Below are 12,581 nucleotides of genomic sequence, written 5' to 3' on the forward strand. Positions count from 1 at the left end.
CAAGCTGGTTTAATGTGTGTAGCAGAACAGTGTGAATAGTAATGCACAAAAGAGAGTCGGGATGGGCTGTGGGTTGGCACAAAGGTGGCATGTGACCTTTAGGGCTTTCTAACACCAAACACAGAGGTTACTCATCAAAGTGACCAATTGTTTATAAAGCAAAGTCAGTATTTCACAGACCAGTGCTCAGGACGTGAACATAGAAATGCTTGAATGTGCTGTGCCACTAAACCGCAAATATCTTTCGAAATCCTGTGCACCCCTATGAATAACTTACTAATAATTATGTCCATAAAATGGTTTTAGAGGATGATATAAAATGAGCAAGTGTATAGATGCACTCCGTAATAAAGAAGCATGATCATGTTTCACAAAAGTAAAAAACTATTTTGCATGTTTGGTGGAAAAAAAAATATTTTTATTCATACTGGAATGTCGAAAATGTCATCATTCAACGTATCATTGCCTGATACAGTGTGAACATACTTGAAATCCTATTGTATGGGGAGTATTTAAATGATAGAAAATCTTTATACATTAACAATTTAATAAATAGCTAAATATATTTCATGTTTTTATACATCACAATGTAGATTTCTAATGAAAGTGAGCCTTTAATTAAAAAAAATAAATGGTATTTGGGGTTGATGGAATGCCAGAAAAGCTGTGTGAGGCCAATATGACAGGCAATGTGGCATAGATGATCTTTTACTGTAAACAAGCAGTAGCAAGCAGGTGACATAAAGATGTATATAGTATACAGAGCAGATCAACATCTCATTGGGCTTTATGGTATTCAACTTCATTCCATAATGTGTACTGTGCACTTTGGTCCTAGGTGGGACTTACTTCTACATGGAAGCCTCAATCCTCCCGCAGTTTTTGGCCCGGCGGGGAATGTCTGTCTATGACAGGTTCACAGGCCTGCGTGCCCCTCGTATATAGCCCCAAACAAAACGCCTTTGATCCCTGTAGAGATTATAGGATTATGTGTATTGTTTTCCCCTCTAAAGCCACAGGCTGTGAATCTCCCCTGTGTCAGCACCACAGGGTTAGTTTAATGACAATAAGGACCACTACATATCCTGCCCTCATCCTGAGTTGTGGCAATAGTTCCATTTATCCATAGAATAACGATCAAATTGATGTGGTGACTTCAAGTGGGACATCAGTTATCACACAAATAGTAAAGGTGCTTCTAAAGTGACATACTCCTGGCGTATAAGGGATGTATTGATGATAACATCTGAAGGGTGGTATTCAACATGAGCTACTAGTTTAACGGGCTAACCCAAGAATGAAAGGGTTAGCCATGTACTGCTATGAAATTAGGTTTTTAGGGCCCATATGCTGTGATTATTAGTGTGGGTACATATCTTTTCAGGCTTGCATCGCACATATTTAGCAGTATCTGAATCCCACACATCAAGCTGATAATATATATAACCACTTCTTTGTTGAATACATACTCAACCACCTAGGACTTTTGCTTATTCGCTGTGGAAATATCTGGAGGTAAAGAGTTCGATACAACCCACTATTTACTTGTTATAATTTCACAAAGTCCTGCAGTATTGCCCGTTCCCTTATTTCTTGTGTGAAACGTCTTCCATGCTGACTCTTCCCCACACTCCAACTACAAAAGCTTCAATTTCACACTCATTTTCACCGCGAGCGATGCGGAAATATCCATTCTCTCCCCAGTCCTTGCCCCACGAATTAACAGCCAACTAAGGATAAAAAAAAGGGACTCAAATTAGAAACATACACTACACAAGATCTTGGTCTTAATGAGTGCCATGCCTGAATATGATATTTCTTTGTATATTATATAGTTGTTTGTTCCTATCAATATTCAATGTCCAGTACAAAGTGATAACAATATTAGTCAGATCACAATAAACACACAAAAACAAAACACACAGCAGGCTGGATCTAATTTTGTCTACGCTACATCGATATAGTATGTTATAGTGAAATCTGATTTAATAACATTAGATATATAAATGTAAAATTTACTACCAGGCAGGCCTTACAGAAAACAATTTGCACTATACATTATAAACTTTTTGAACTTGCAGATTTTGTTGCAGAAATTTGCATCTGAATGTAACTTGGAGAATCCATGCACCTGCTGCAGAAACAACCCCATTCAGATGAATGGAACAGATTTCAGTCACAGAAAATTTCTGCAATAAAATCTGCTGGATGTGACTGCACTTTAATTGTTTACGAGCCTTCATTCCTAGTCCCCCTGATACATACTGTGCACATTTTCACATAGCTCCTGCTCTTTCCTTTTATAATCAGGGAAATGTGCAACACCCTGTTAGGGTACATCCACACAGTGTAAACATTGCAGAATTGCTGCCTGGATTTTCTGTGCGGAAATTCCACAACGTTTTACGTTGGATGAGAAAAAAAAACCACAGAAAACACGTGTGGAAATTTATCTGATGTGCGGATTCTGAATCTGCAGTATATCAATTTCTCTTGCGAAAAAAAGCTGTGGAATTTAGGCACGGAAAATACAGATGGAAAATCTGCAAGTGCTTACGCTGTACCCTAAATGGTTGGAAAGATGCTGCAAATCCAGGATCCCCAGTACTAAATGGAAACTAAGGAGAATAGACAGGTGCTATGCTAGATTTACAGTGCAGGGAACTACACAATGGGGCACAGAACGCTATTGAAGTATATGGAAGATGAATTGCTGTTTGTATATAATACTTTGTATAAATAGTATTTACATTTTTGACAGTTAAAAAGGCAACATAAAAATCTGTTAAATGCCCTGAAAATAGCCATCTATTGCACTCATATCTAAATATATTGCTATAACTTCTATTACCCAGTATTTTTGTACATGTCCATTAGGAGCCATCTCTTCTCCCCACCTAGTGAAGATGGAAGAAAATAAAGAGTCAAATATATTTTTGTATCTCACTGAAAAAAAATGTGCAATATTCTTTCCAACAATGCATATATACAGAAATACATAGTGTAAAATCCACACCACCAGTAACAGTAGTGGAGACTTTTTGTAATGCAACTTTCCAACTTTAACTTGTGACAGCTGCATTCCGTAAGCGTGCACTGAATTGTATACAACGCAATATAGTCCTCTAGACTGCAGCTGTAGCCAAAACGTTGCGCTATAAAAAGTCCCCATATAGTTTGTCAATGGGCTTCAGGATCAGCTGATGCTGCCCTGCTACCCTTCAAGTTTGCCAAGATATTTTGATGGTAACAGATACTTTTTTTTTTTTTTTTTTCATACGTTCCTCTGTAGTATTATATAGATAGTGAATATTAATCTAGGACATGCAGATCAACCTCAACCTGACAATTATTCCAACTTTATTTATATATAGATAAAAATTATTTTATCCTACATCTGTGGAAATTGGCTATTTGTGTGAGAAGGTGGCGACTGCTAGGAAGGGGCACAATGCTGCAATAGTAACATGCACAGCTTGACATATGATCAAGATCTGCGCCAGAGGTAAGATTATGGGACACCATAGCTGCAACATTCCTGAGCTATCAGTGTGTGGAATTTAGTGAGACAGAAGCAGAAAATGGGCAAGGTCACTGTAGATTTCGTTTAATGTGTCGTCTGTTGCCTGTTCATTCCTCTGCTGTTCAGCTAGTACACCTCCCCCTCACTCAGACACACATCCATTTTTCACTACAAAGTTCACCCTGTTCACTGTATGACCCCCGTACCATATTAATTGTGTTGCTTACCTTACCTGCCCTATAGTGTCACTACTAATTTTGGCCAGACATTATAAACTTGTACAGGACGTGTACAGGAGTCTCCGTTGGGTGGAGATAAGTATTTAGTACAAGGCGCTGCATGTCCGCTAGTCCCTTCAGGAGATAGTTTTCATTTTTCCTGCCTCTCCCTTCCTCTAAATTCAGGGACACTAGAAAAAGTATCTTTCTACAACCTTTTCTTTATTCTATGTCGTTTTATGTAATTTCAACAAATTTTGAAGCGCCGTACTGGATTTTGGAGCATGATCACTGAAGTCTAAAATGTCACAAAATGGAAATTTTGTATCTGCGACTTTTGCTTGTGTATGTCTCAAATGACATGGCGATCTAACAGGATTTTAGTGCTGAAAATGGCAAACAGAACGGCGTCCCCTGTCAGAGGCAGGAGTGACATCACTGGAACCTGGGGAAGTGAATACACTACTTGACCCCTTTACTACCCCTAGACCTCTGGGGATGTTAGCATTAACCCCTGCACTGCCTTAGACCACCAGTGTTATTCCCCTTCAAAGCTCATAGAACACTAGGGATAAAATATTAACATTAACCCCTAAGTCACCAAAGGAATATATACTTATAACCCTAAACAAGTTCAGACCACCGGCATTAAGTATTAATTTTTTTAGACTAAGTCCACCTTTACATTTTTTTTTTATTATTCTAATGTGTCTAAAGCTAAAGGGACCGATGGAAGGCAATATGACTGCTGGGTCAGACTACACAGGCTTTGTTTGTCTGTTACTATGGAAACATATTGACTTAGAACTGTATTTTTTACTTAAGCTTCATTTGTCCTTTTAGATGCATTGAAATAAAAAAAATGCTTCCAATGGTGGAAATAGCTGTGCACACCAAAAATGGACACTTCCTTACATACTCCTGTTCCTTCAGAAGTTCTGAAGTACCCCTGACTGCAGGTGGGGGATCAAACATTCTGTTTTGGGGCCCAAAAATTCCTTGGGAAGTTCTGGAAGTATGAATGTATGAATGTATGTATGTCTTGTTTAAGGTTTAAAATGTTAAATTTTGATAAGCCGTGTTATGATAACTTAATCCCCAAGTGACATTCCATTTCTATTATTACATATCATACATTGTACCATGTGCATCCTGTTAAACATTGGAGTGTTTGCAGTGGGGGCCTTGGGCAGGATCCTAGCCAAGTTTACTTTCCTATTTCCCATTTTTCCAATTACTTGACACGTTCTATCATCTAGTACGGCGTTCTCAGGCCAAATGGAATTACCTGCATCAAATTGTACTACTCACATAAATGATTATTATTAGCAGATGCAAGAAGTCATGATATCAAAACAAAGCAAATGTTTTCTAGACATTTATCTCATAACTAAGAAGGGGGAATGAACTTACACTGATCTAGGGAAATTACCCAAATTCTTTGTGGGGTCAGAAGGATTTTTAATTTTTTTTGCCATCCTTAGGATAAAAACAGCTATGTTTGAGAAAAGTTAAACCTGATGGATGTGTCTCACATCCAACACCACAGGCACTATGCAAAACACAATGAAAGGGTCATCGTTCATTTAGCAAATTACCCAATGTGTTTAATTTCTTTTTATGAATAAGCAATTATTTATAATCAATGGCCAAAGTTCTCTAAATTCTTCCCCAAATACTTTTTACATATACATCCAACTATAATGACAGCGTATACATACCCAATGACTCGAACAGAATGTGTACCATGACGACGGTATTGCTCAGGTTCTCTAGCCATCACTGACGTGTGTCTATAGATTCCCCTCTGGTACATAAAGAAATCTTCATGCACTTCCATTATGGCTTTAGCAAAAAAAAAAAAAAAAGGCAAAAGAAAATGAAATAAAAATTACAGTAACTACTTTACCGTTTTACAAACCATGGTGAACTTTGCATTTTGTTAGTCTTTTATATCATTATAATTTAAAGGGGTTGGTCACTTTATAGCTAATAAAGCAAAAAGCATTTTTCCCATAAATTATGCCTCTGGCCCCAACGTAAATAAAAAGGACAGCCTCCACAACCAGGTAGGATTGTCTGCGCATAACAAAGCCCCTTTAACCTCTGTGATGAACTTTCTTATATGGGATAATGTACCATCTATTGTCATTTATAAAAATATCAGAAGTTCTTGAGAAGCTCTTTGAGCATATAAGAGCATGACTGCTTTTATACAGGACATGAAGTGACAACTAATATTCTCAATAATTTATAGTAGGGGGGACACTATTGCTTGTAATACACATCTTGGCTGCTGCAGGACCTCTTTTTGACATTTCATTGATTAAAATGAACTGTTTCCTCTTCAAAACAAGGTTTGACAAAAAAACGTAGTCCCATAAACTGCCTACCACAATGCCCCATACAGTGTAATCTACGATTATATAAGTAATATTTATATACACTTTGATGGCAAAATTCCATTGACGGGTATCATTTACAGCATAATTTACACATGAATTATTAACACACACATAATAAAATAGAACATTTTAAGCATTTTATTAGACTGTTGTAATGATAGGGGTAGGGAAACGGACAAGTGAGCCCTAATCTACCCGCCACTCTGTCCCTGCCTACTTGCAACGACCCGCCCTAGGCGACGGGGTACAACTGGGCGGCGGTCCCTACGCTCAGTAAGTGCACGAGACAAACAGACAAGGGTACACAAAGATAAGGGAAATGGGACAGTTGCCCACGGCAACACCGAGAGCAACAAGAGAGGTGAACGAGCCGAGTCAAACCAGGAGTGTACGAGGTACCAAACGCAGAGCAGGAGAGTAGTCAGTAAGCCGGGGTCAATATGGAGCAGGATCAAATAGTCAGAAGCTGTAGCTGGGCCAGGAAACCACACGGAAAGAATCACAAGCAAGGAGGAACTGGAGAGGCAGGTATAAATAGACAGAGGGCGGGAGCTAGCTGAGTCTGGCCAGGCTGCGATAGGCTCTCCTACTCCTAAGCCTGCCAGCCTGAGTGGTGGAAGCTGGAGTCAGTCTCAGAGACATAGACTCAGGTGAAGACTGATTACCTATGGGCGTTAACCCCGAAGCTGTGCCTGGCAGATCCTTTACAGTACCCCCCCCCCTTTTATAAAGGGCCACCGGACCCTTTCTAAGTGGACCTGGTTTATTGGGGAAACGTAGGTGGAACTTCCTGCGGAAATCTCTACGTTGTTGGGGGGACACGGAGGCCCCGAGTTGCATAGGTACCTCCGAGTCTTCCGTTGAAGAGCGAAGCAACGGGACCTCGGGAGGCATCATGGGGGAGTCAGAGGGGAAAACACAAAAACGTTCAAGTTGTCGTTCCCTGAGGCGTCGGTCAAGTCGAATCGCTAAAGCCATAACCTGGTCTAGGGAGTCAGAAGAGGGATAGCTAACTAGCAGGTCTTTCAGGGAGTTCGACAGACCCAACCTAAACTGGCACCTTAAGGCAGGGTCATTCCACCGAGAAGCTACGCACCACTTCCTAAAGTCAGAACAATACTCCTCAACAGGTCTCTTACCCTGACGTAAGGTCACCAGCTGACTCTCGGCAAAGGCAGTCCTGTCAGTCTCGTCATAAATGAGTCCGAGAGCAGAAAAGAAACGATCAACGGAGGAAAGTTCAGGGGCGTCAGGAGCCAAGGAGAAGGCCCACTCTTGGGGCCCTTCCTGGAGCCGGGACATAATTATACCCACCCGCTGGCTCTCAGAACCTGAGGAGTGAGGCTTTAAGCGAAAGTAAAGCCTACAACTCTCCCGAAAGGAGAGAAAAGTCCTCCGGTCCCCTGAGAACCGGTCAGGCAACTTGAGGTGGGGTTCAAGAGGTGAGGTGAGGGGCACTACCATGGTAGCGTCAGGCTTGTTGACCCTCTGAGCCAGGGCCTGGACCTGTAGGGAGAGACCCTGCATTTGCTGGGCCAGGGTCTCAACGGGGTCCATAGTAGAGACAGGGACCAGGGTAGACTAGGTAATGGGCTTGTGATTATGTATTGATAGGGGTAGGGAAATGGACAAGTGAGCCCTAATCTACCCGCCACTCTGTCCCTGCCTACTTGCAACGACCCGCCCTAGGCGACGGGGTACAACTGGGCGGCGGTCCCTACGCTCAGTAAGTGCACGAGACGAACAGACAAGGGTACACAAAGATAAGGGAAATGGGACAGTTGCCCACGGCAACACCGTGAGCAAAAAGAGAGGTAAACGAGCCGAGTCAAACCAGGAGTGTACGAGGTACCAAACGCAGAGCAGGAGAGTAGTCAGTAAGCCGGGGTCAATATGGAGCAGGATCAAATAGTCAGAAGCTGTAGCTGGGCCAGGAAACCACACGAGAAGAATCACAAGCAAGGAGGAACAGGAAAGGCAGGTATAAATAGACAGAGGGCGGGAGCTAGCTGAGTCTGGCCAGGCTGCGATAGGCTCTCCCACTCCTAAGCCTGCCAGCCTGAGTGGTGGAAGCTGGAGTCAGCCTCAGAGACATAGACTCAGGTGAAGACTGATTACCTATGGGCGTTAACCCCGAAGCTGTGCCTGGCAGATCCTTTACAACTGTATTGTTTATTGATCCTTTACACTACCTACCTTGCACTGGACCGTTGTCAAATATTTCTTTCATTATCTCTTTTTCCTGCCAGAAAAAAATTAGAATCTCAAAATTTGCACCAATATTTTGATAGTGAATAGACTGTATTTTACGGTTTTATTGATACGGTTTGTCTAATTGCACAGGATGTATCACGGTATATACTATTATTTCTTATTCACTAACTTTTCTGCAGGCCTTCTCGTCCCATGAAAGTGTGCACAAAGAAAAAGGGACAATTTATTTTCTTTTCTTAGCTTCCTTCCTTTGAAATAGAACAACACCCTGTCTAATCCGTTGCTACAGGGAAATAAGTACTTGCTTGGTGAATGAAAGCAGCCATTAGCTACTTACCAGTGAACCCACTTAAAAGTAGAAAAAAATCTTTAACTATTTTGTACACACATTTTCAGAAGTACAATTATTATTATTGTGCATTAAGTACAATGCCATATAATTCCATGACAGTAGAGTGCTGCGCACTCATGATGTAACTTTTACGTGAAATGTTTGTAAGAAAATGTGAAAACTGATAATAAAAAGGATATTTAAAAAAAAAAAAAGTACAATGCCATGGATAATAGTGCAAAATAATATCCATAAAAAGATGAACATGTATTGTATATACAGCAGAGAGCAAAACAACCCATTTTGTTCCAAAAATGTAAGATGGAAAGCAAGGTGCAGCCATGGACCATGGTGGTGGCTGGTTTATGAATTTTATTTTTAACTTGTTTTTACTTTCAGCAGTGGTCATTCCAAAGTTTCATGCAGGTAAAAAAAAGAAAAGATCCTGTGACAGCAGAGATAAATTGGATTAAATAATATGGAACTCTGCAATCCAAATGATGTACATACAAAATAAGATGTTGGCAAGATGTTAAAAGGGTTGTCACATAAGGACAACTCCTTTTCCAGCTTCTCTACCCCCCCCCCCCCCACGATCAGCTGTTGTTGCCAGGGGAAGCCGTGAATAGCAAAACATGTAGCATTAAATGTAGGCCGTTCCAGTAATTGGCCATTCATGTAATGCATTAATCCACCAGGTTTGCCAGAACGGTACCCGTTCTTACGGAACAGCTCTCCATTCTGACGCACAGATTGTCCCGAGTGCCCCCCCCACCTTTATGATATCCATATGCCATATGGGCATGTGGACAGGGTTTGGCATGGTGAGTAAGAGCATCTTCTAATAGTAAATATAAACCTACATTTGATGCCAGGCGGTAAGCAGGTGTGGACTGATAGATCTCGTTGGATGATGAATATGGGTTCGGGCAGTTGTTAGTGGCCTGTCTTTTCCCTCGCCCCATGGAGCGGCTGTGCATCATGCAGGGGGCTGAAGGTCCATTGACATTTAGATCCCCAAATGGATAACACTCCTCCGTTACAATCCTGAATAAGAGAGTTAAATTACATAACCAAACTATACAAGTTTTATAAAACTGTAGTTAATAAGCGAATTTAAAATTCTCATTCTACCAGAAATATCTTGTAGGTTTATCACAAGAACATATCAATATTCTATACACACCTTAAAAGATTCAGAATCCCATTTTATATAAAAAAAATCAATACCCATTATTAAAAAAAGATACACAATTGCAAGGATAGCCATAAAAAAAGTTGTCATAATGACAGGAAGGACACATTTGCAATAAAAGGACCCCTCTCCAAGGCAGATCGATCTTCCAATTAGATGGTGTAGGAATATAAAAGAAAAAAACATGCACAACGACATATAAATAATTGAGAACTATTTAGTTGGCATACCCTCTCCTTCTTAGATACCACCATGCCCCATCTACACGTCCTCCTCGACATCCATGCTGATTTTTTGTGTCACATGAAAGTAGATTCTGGGGGGACAGAGCAGGAGTCATGTGACCCATAGACTGAATAGACAGCCTGTCAGAGGCAACAGCTGTGGAGAGAAATATAAAAACAATTAAAAAATACATATATAGGAGATAATTTTCCACAACTGAAAAGAAAATGGAAAGGCGATTGTGGTCCCATTTTTGATGACGAATGGTTAGGGATATTGAGGATGTCCTACTTTTCATCTCCAATAGATTATATCTTATAAATTCTAATATCTAGTTCTGCTATATTGAGCTGTACTTTCTCCAACGTACTTTCTAAATTTGGACCTAGAGTTACGTCTCTGTGTCCTAAATATCAAACTTACCCAGGAATAATGATTCATTTACTTTGGAACTGCCCAAAATTACGATGGTACTGGTCTTGTGTTCTTCCGAGATTACATAAATTTATAATACAGATATGCTATTTCATTTCAAATTTTGTATTTTTGGTTATACTTCTACCTATAGTGAAGGCAGTAATGTTGTATTGGGTATATGTAGGTCATTATTAGCGGCTGGGAAGACAGTTTCTCACAAGATACAATCACACTGTAATTGTAATTTACCTCTTTAATTAACATGTACAAATTTGTAACCACCTGGAGCCCATGGTTGGGCACGTTAAATCATAATGCTGTGCGAGGCTTAGGGAGGGCAAAGGGAATAAAGGGGGAGGGGAAAGGGAATATAGGGGGGAGTACAATGTAAATTTCTGTGATTATTAAGTTATTTTTTTTTCTCTATGGCTCTATGGGTGTTGTCTATTTAAAAAAATAAAAATTGTGAGATTTAAAAAAAATAATTAAAAATAAATAAATAGATATAGATATGTACCTCAAGCCGCAAGTCAATGTAATATATCTTTACGTACGTTACGTGTCTAGTATCTATACTGTACTACCATGATAGACATCACATCACTTTGGATTGTTTTATATTAGTTCATATACCAGTAAACTGTCTTGGGTATAAATTGTACAGTACAAAGGGGAGAGTACTACCATATGACTGCCTGAAGAGGTCGCAATTTCGTTTCCATGAATGGTCTTTGATCTAACTAAAAGGTTCCTTTTATTAAAACAAGTACACAAGTATATTAATCACCCCACGATGCAAAAAAAATAAAAAATAAATCCGGTTAGGTCTGTATATAGTGTTAATTTGTTTAAAAGCTGCAAATGAACGAATTGTCATGTCCTGGCTGAGCTGAAATTTTTTAGTGACTTACTTGCTGTGGAGAAAGCCCAGGAACCAGCACAGTTGCCTTGATCAAGTGGCGGATGGATCATTCCTGGCCACTTGTCTGCAGCATTGAAGTAAGCAGGCAGAACATCATTGTTCATGTTTACCTGCACATCAGACAGTCCAGAAGTCAATATCGAATAAATATGCTTAGGCAACTACCCAGATACCCCATATACAATGTATGTTCAAGACTCATTAGTAGAGATAGAGCCAGTATCGTGCCCGATGAGCTGTATCATTTCAATCAGCTCATCATGGCACCGTTAAAACCTTCACCTGGTCCCCAGTGCCAAAGGTTTGCGCAAGATAAATAACAAAGTAAGGCTCTTTGCATGCCTTTTTTGCCCCATACATTTGACGTATAAGTTTGTAAAAGAATACAAACATAAAAAATGGAATGTAACCATAACTCTCTATGAGGCAAACATATGCCCTTTTGGCATACACTACCGTTCAAAAGTTTAGGGTCACTTAGAAATTTCCTTATTTTTGCAAGAAAAGCAAATTTTTTTCAATGAAGATAACATCAAATTAATCAGAAATACACTCTATACATTGTTAATGTGCTAAATGACTATCCTAGCTGCAAACGTCTGGTTTTTAATGCAATATCTACATAGGTGTATAGAGGCCCATTTCCAGCAACCATCACGCCAGTGTTCTTATGGTACATTGTGTTTGCTAACTGTGTTAGAAGGCTAATGGATGATTAGAAAACACTTGAAAACCCTTGTGCAATTATGTTAGCACCGCTGTAAACAGTTTTGCTGTTTAGAGGAGCTACAAAACTGATCTTCCTTTGAGCTAGTTGAGAATCTGGAGCATTACATTTGTGGGTTCGATTAAACTCTCAAAATGGCTAGAAAAAGAGAGCTTTCATGTGAAACTCGACAGTCTATTCTTGTTCTTAGAAATGAAGGCTATTCCATGCAAGAAATTGCCAAGAAACTGAAGATTTCCTACAACGGTGTGTACTACTCCCTTCAGAGGACAGCACAAACAGGCTCTAACCAGAGTAGAAACAGAAGTGGGAGGCCCCGCTGCACAACTGAGCAACAAGACAAGTACATTAGAGTCTCTAGTTTGAGAAATAGACGCCTCACAGGTCCTCAACTGGCAGCTTCA

General features: G+C 40.0%; 1 protein-coding gene across 1 annotated transcript in view; it reads right to left on the reverse strand.

Annotated features, from left to right (window-relative positions):
• Positions 1 to 396: 396 nt before the first annotated feature.
• TINAGL1 (tubulointerstitial nephritis antigen like 1) overlaps positions 397 to 12,581 on the reverse strand; it is a 65,906-nt gene continuing 53,721 nt past the window's right edge. The window contains exons 6-12 of the mRNA XM_075853171.1: positions 11,440 to 11,560; positions 10,117 to 10,267; positions 9,555 to 9,738; positions 8,343 to 8,388; positions 5,463 to 5,586; positions 2,852 to 2,897; positions 397 to 1,730 (exon numbers count right to left, since the gene is read on the reverse strand). Coding sequence (XP_075709286.1) covers positions 1,587 to 1,730; positions 2,852 to 2,897; positions 5,463 to 5,586; positions 8,343 to 8,388; positions 9,555 to 9,738; positions 10,117 to 10,267; positions 11,440 to 11,560 — 816 coding nt within the window. The 3' untranslated portion in view covers positions 397 to 1,586. The remainder of the gene's footprint in view (positions 1,731 to 2,851; positions 2,898 to 5,462; positions 5,587 to 8,342; positions 8,389 to 9,554; positions 9,739 to 10,116; positions 10,268 to 11,439; positions 11,561 to 12,581) is intronic.

Source organism: Rhinoderma darwinii, chromosome 2 (assembly GCF_050947455.1).
Source record: "Rhinoderma darwinii isolate aRhiDar2 chromosome 2, aRhiDar2.hap1, whole genome shotgun sequence".
Taxonomy (NCBI): domain Eukaryota; kingdom Metazoa; phylum Chordata; class Amphibia; order Anura; family Rhinodermatidae; genus Rhinoderma; species Rhinoderma darwinii.